Here is a 6,025-nt window from a genome sequence, read left to right on the forward strand (position 1 = left end):
TCTACTGTTTGGTCTCTTGCACGCCCGTGCGCGTGTACTTTCATGGCAGTGGCTTTTAGCCTTTTCAGATGCCTCATGATTGTGTCTAACGAGAAAAATTCACCACAGGTCCTCGTACTCGTCGCGTTGGCCGCATTTCTCCCCGTACTTGCAAATACCCGAAATACAGTCCTACAACTTGTCTCAGGTGGTCATCTACGGTCCAAAATACCGTTTGCTCTACGTATCTGCTGATCTGGCTGTTGACTGGCGCGTCCACGCGTACTTTGACCGCCACCTCACCACCGTACGCCCTGGGCCTCTCGATTCGGGGGAATGCGGTTTTTTTTTTGCAAAATCGCCGAATTTACGTTGTTCCCCCCGCCTGGTCGGACCGCGCGTCACCTGGTCGGACCGAGCGCACCGCACCTCTCCACACCCACCGCACCTCTCCCCTCTCCTCTCTCGTCTGGAACCCTAGTCGCCGTCGCCGCCTCCGCCGCCGTCGCCGCAGCCACCACCGCCTGGATCTGCTGCCACCTCTCGCCGCCGGCATGTCATCTGCGAGATCCTCCCGCTCCGGTCTGCGCTTTGGTCTGCGTGGCCGTTCTGTTGAGGTGCCATTGGTGGGATGCCCCGATTGCGCCGAACCTGTCAAGTGCTACCGCTCTAGCACCAATGAGCATGATGGCTGGAATTTCCACAAGTGCACCCACGACAATGTAAGCTTCAGTCCTTCTCTGTTCGATTCATGAATCCGCCATGTTCAGTACCCATGTTGTGCTCAGTAGCCATGATGGGTTAACTAGCTGTGATGTGCTTAGAAGTTAACAGGTTAACTGAATGTTCAGTTGCCATGATGTGCTTAGACTGAATTTTAGGAGTTAACTGCCCTGGTTAACCGAATTTTAGACAGGTTCAGACACTCTGTATAGATAATTTTTCAGTCATTTAGTTAACTGGATGTTCAGTTAACTGCCCTGGTTAACTGAACATTTAGACAGGTTCAGACACTGAAAGTTCAGACATTTCCACAACAAATACATAGAGTACACTAGTAGAAAAAGGGCCTTTAGTCCCGGTTCATAAGGGCCTTTAGTCCCGACTAAAGGGTCGTTACTAAAGCCTCCCCCTTTAGTCCCGGTTCGTGCCCTCCACGTGGCCGCTGCCTGGAGCTCCACCTTTAGTCCCGGTTGGTAACACGAACCGGTACTAAAGGAAATTTTATGATTTTTTTTGAATTTTTTTTGAATTTCAAATTTCTGAATTATTTTAACCTCTAATCTCTAATCACCCCTCATCACTGCTCAATTTAACCTCTAATCTCTAATCACCCCTCATCATGCCAAATCATCTAACTTCCCGGACGGTCACCCATCCTCTCACTACTCCAGCCTGAGCACACTTAACTTCCGGGTTCTATTCTCCCTCGTTTCCAAATCTGCACTTGTTGTTTTCCTGACAATAGTAAGATGTCAATCCTATTAACCCTCAGGAATTTAGCTTGAGCATGAAGTCACACATTTCACTATTTGAGTTTGAAACTATTGTTCTAAAAAACAATAATTATTTAGTAACACTAATATTTCTTGAATAAGTAGTTTGACCATAGTTTGACCAGATTTGACCAAAATTCAAAAAAACTGAAATAATTATTTAGTAACACTAATATTTCTTGAATAATTAGTTTGACCATTGTTTGACCACAGTTTGACCACAATTTGACCAGATTTGACCAAAATTCAAAAAAACTGAAATAATTATTTAGTAACACTAATATTCTTGAATAATTATTTAGTAACACTAATACTTCTTGAATAAGTAGTTTGACCATAGTTTGACCAGATTTAACAAAAATTCAAAAAAACTGAAATTTGAGCATAACTTTTTTTCCTTGTAGAATTTGAGGATTCTAAAAATTTGCAAACAGGCCGTAGGCGGTCAAAATCGGATGCGGATTTTCGTGCTGAACATTTTGATATATTATACGTTTTTTCCTGACATCGTATGCAAAAGGTATAGCCGTTTTACATTTTCCCTACACTTTTTGCAAAACATGTCCAAATTTAAGTTTTTAAATTTTCCTAACTAGTACATGTAGTAACATAACTACATCTGGAAGGATTTTAATTTTTGAAATTTTTATCATTTTCTTTTGCTTTTTACAAAACTGAAAAGGCGATCCAAGGGGGGGGGGGGGTAGAGTTTGAAAATGGGACCTTTAGTACCGGTTCGTGCCACGAACCGGTACTAATGCCTCAAACCCCATTAGTACCGGTTGATGGCTCGAACCGGGACTAAAGGTCTAACCTTTAGTACCGGTTGGTGCCACGAACCGGTACTAATGGGCATCGCACCCTTTAGTCCCGGTTCGTGGCACTAATGCCTGTACGGTGCCCTAGCTGCTCGAACCGGGACTAATGCTCACATTAGTCCCGGTTCGTAATGCAACCGGGATTAATGCTCTTTTCTGGCCGAACCAAAGGCATGTTTTCTACTAGTGGTACTTGCCTGGTTAACTGAATTTTAGTAGTTAACTGAACTTTTTCAGTCATTTTCACACATTGCATTGCTTTGGTTGTAGGTCATCTGTGATTTCTGGCGCTGGGAGATGGAATATGTGCAGCATCTGGTTGAAACTAGGGTTCTTGTTGGTAATGCTGCTGTAGATGCAATTGGTGCAGCTGAGGACAGGAGGGAAGAGCTTGAGAGGAAGAGGACTGAGTGGATGGCAGGAAGAAACTTAGCTGGAAGGGCCTTGGCTGGAAGAGGCATTGCAAGTAGGGTGAATTTTGACAACCCTAGTGAGAAAAACCTTGCTACCAAGCAGCAAGTTGCTATACTTCTTGGATTTGGTAGAGAGATCCTGCTAGTGCTAAAGCTTCTTATAGCTAGTGTTGTGGTGCTTTGTGTGATGTCTTTCATCTTCATTGTGAAGAAGTGAGATGTTGATAAATTAGTGGGTGCCTCAGCTGAATATGTATCTATGGTTGTAATGGATATGATGTTATTTTGGCTTTATGGTTGTAATGGATATGTATCTATCAAGTAATATGAAGGCTTCAGTGTCAATGTTGAATCTTCCAATTTGTTGTCAACATTCAGTTAACTTTGTCTTTTCTGAGCTGAACTTAACTGAAAAATATCAGTTAACTATGTCTTCTCTGAGCTCTCTGAGCTGAACTTTGTCTTTGTTTTTTCTCAGCCAACATGTATTACAATATAGCCAAAATTTTATGTTTAACATGTTGATAAATCATTATTTGGAGAACAAATCATTTAACGGAACTTAATTGAAAAAAGATTCAGTTAAATGAGCTTGATTGATATGGCCAAAATGTTACTGAACTTAACTGAACAAAGATTCAGTTAACTTAAATGAAGTTACATCCATGCACACTGGCACCCTACAACTTGCATTGTGCGTTTGCCTTTGATCCACAACCACCAGATCCACCTTTGCTTCCTCCGCAGCCACAAGTATCTCTCTTCTCTGTTCTTCCACCACCAGATCGCCTTCTTCCCTTCTTCACTTCTTGCTCCAGCGTCAACCATGGTGTCGTGGGATGATCTCCCTAGCTCTTCTGGAGACGACTCGGTTACCAGCAAGGTTGGTCATCTCCTCCTCATCTCCTACTAGGGTCATCTCCTCCTCATGTCCTACTAGGGTTACCAACAGCTAGGGTTTTCTTTCTTCATTCTGAATCAAATATGAATTTGTTTTAGGCTCCCGCCACAATCTTCTGTGAGGAATGGAGAGGCCTGGCCACAGATTTGCCTAGTTTTACATGTCAGCATGGAACTTTGTGTGAGAAGGTTGTGGCATTTGAATCAATTGATACTGGCAGGAGATTCCTAACCTGTGCCCAGAAGGTTAGTACAAATTCATTCACACTGTCAGAAGTTTAAAAATCTCAAATTTTAGTTATTTTTCAGTAGTCAATTTGTATGCCATTAAAGTGCTATGTGTTAAAGTGATATGTGTAGTTAACTGAATTTTTTGAGTAGTTAACTGAATTTCTTGGTTAGTACCTAGCTGTAGGAAGTACCTAGCTAGGATATGGAGCATGTTAACTGAATTTTTTGAGTAGTTAACTGAATTTATGTTTGAGTTAACTGAATTTTTTGAGTAGTTGACTGAATTTTTTGAGTAGTTAACTAAATTTTTTGAGTACCTAGCTGCTCAAATTTTAGTTAACTGAATTTTTTGAGTAGTTAACTGAATTTATGTTTGTCTTAAATTCATAGGAAGTACCTAGCTGCAACTATGTGAAGTGGGTTAACCCTGAGTGGCCTGATGCTATGAAGATGAGCCTAGCTAGGATATGGAGCATGTATGAAGAGGAGACAAAACAGAATCTGAGACAAAATGTTCTGAATGTTGAGGAAAACTTGAAGATTATGGAAGAGAGGAAGAAGTTGGAAAAAGAGCTTAGCAATTTCAAACTTGATTTTGCTAATATGGTGGCTGAGAAGGAGCAGGCAATTAGCCAATTAGGCAGCACACAAATTGCTATGGCTGATCTTATGGAAGAGCTTGAGAAGAGGAAGATGAATGACAAAACAGTAACAAGCATTCATCAGGTATTCAGGGCTAAGGCAGAAAAAAAGAGAGATCAAGTGATGCAGGAGAGGGACCAAGTCATTGGAGAGAGGGATAAATTAAAGCAAGAGAAGAGAAAGCTTGAATACATGATTGGTGACTTGTTCAAACACAAAGAGGACACCAAGGAGAAGATAAGGAAGCTTAAGGGGATGCTGGATGATTTTGATTGAGCAGATGATGTACTGCTGTTGTACTAGATGCTTAATGAATTTGATTGAACTGATGTTGTACTAGATGCTCAATTTCCAGTTTGATGGTTTTGGTATTCAAGTGAATTTGTTTATGCAGTAGCTAACCACATATGCATAGATAACAAATTTCCAGTTGGAGATGACTAACTAAATATTGAATGACATAGATAATAAGTGCAAAATTCATTTAGTTGATGTTTATTTGGTGCTGACAAAAGAGAGAAATGCTTAACTGAAATTTGACAACATTCAGTTAAACATCAACACTCAGTTAGCTGACAACATTCAGCATACTAACAATAACAGCAACACTGACAACAACTGAAGATGACAGCAACAATGACAACAACAGTTGCTCAACATAGTAACTGACAACTGAAGATGCAGTTCATAGTACTTGTCCACAAATATAAAGTTCAGCAGTAGCCATAACATCACATTACCAAAAGAAGACCAGCAGATAGTAATAATTAACTTATGTGCTCACATTATACAAGCACACCTAACCAAACATCTCTACTTATAACTTATATGCTGAAAATAGTATACTTTCAGCATACCTAACTAACCACCTTCTTCACTTCTTCAACCCACATTTCAGTTGTTGATCTTCTTCAGGCGCTCTGACCGGCGAACCTCAGCTGCACCTTCTTCAGGCATCTTCCTCTTCTTCTTGTTCTTTGCCAGCTCTACATGTGCTTCAAGTGCCAAGACCACCTCCACCTCCTGCTTGACCATGACAGCAACCTCCTTCTTCTTGTTGTTCTCTGCCACCTCTGGAAGCAGGTCGACATCGATCGGGCGCTTCTTACCACCCTCATTCGCGTCGAGGACTGGCGCCACCATCTGGACCTCCGGCTCCTCCACCTCCTTCAGCTCCCCCGTCTCGTCGTCAGAGATGACAACCACCGATATGTCCGGCTCGCCAGTCGAACAAGACGAGTCGGCGGCGTAGCCAGAGTCCTCGTCGGAGCCAGAGTCATACTCCGAGTCCGACGAGATGTAATCGGAGACGTCGTCGCGCCCGAGGAGGTCGGGCTGGTAGTGGTCCCAGTACGCCGTGTTGACAGGCGCGGGGACGGCCAGGTCGACGTTGTGGACGCGCTCCGCTCGCGAGCCAACGCGCGACGGATCCGGCTGCCGCGGCGCGGTGGCGGACCGGTACATCCACCACCGGGCTCGCCGGCTCGGGTCGTTGGAGCGCGTCTCTTGCATCGCGAAGCGCAGGACGAACGCAGGAGGGATACCA

The 6,025-nt window shown here is 43.2% G+C and overlaps 1 protein-coding gene across 1 annotated transcript; it reads left to right on the plus strand.

Moving 5' to 3' along the window:
• Positions 1-533: 533 nt before the first annotated feature.
• On the plus strand, positions 534-4,755 carry LOC109777821 (uncharacterized). Its single transcript, XM_020336376.1, has 5 exons — positions 534-701; positions 2,564-2,881; positions 3,431-3,589; positions 3,706-3,852; positions 4,228-4,755. Exons 1-5 carry the CDS (start codon positions 534-536, stop codon positions 4,753-4,755), a joined length of 1,320 nt encoding a protein of 439 aa, XP_020191965.1.
• The last annotated feature ends 1,270 nt before the right edge of the window (positions 4,756-6,025 follow it).

This window comes from Aegilops tauschii, chromosome 2, assembly GCF_002575655.3.
Source record: "Aegilops tauschii subsp. strangulata cultivar AL8/78 chromosome 2, Aet v6.0, whole genome shotgun sequence".
NCBI lineage: Eukaryota > Viridiplantae > Streptophyta > Magnoliopsida > Poales > Poaceae > Aegilops > Aegilops tauschii.

Coding starts and splice junctions, on each gene's coding strand:
- LOC109777821 (XM_020336376.1), top strand. CDS start 534: ATGTCATCTGCGAGATCCTCCCGCTCCGGTCTGCGCTTTGGTCTGCGT. Junction 702..2,563: donor ACAAGTGCACCCACGACAAT/GTAAGCTTCAGT, acceptor CTTTGGTTGTAG/GTCATCTGTGATTTCTGGCG. Junction 3,853..4,227: donor TCCTAACCTGTGCCCAGAAG/GTTAGTACAAAT, acceptor TTAAATTCATAG/GAAGTACCTAGCTGCAACTA.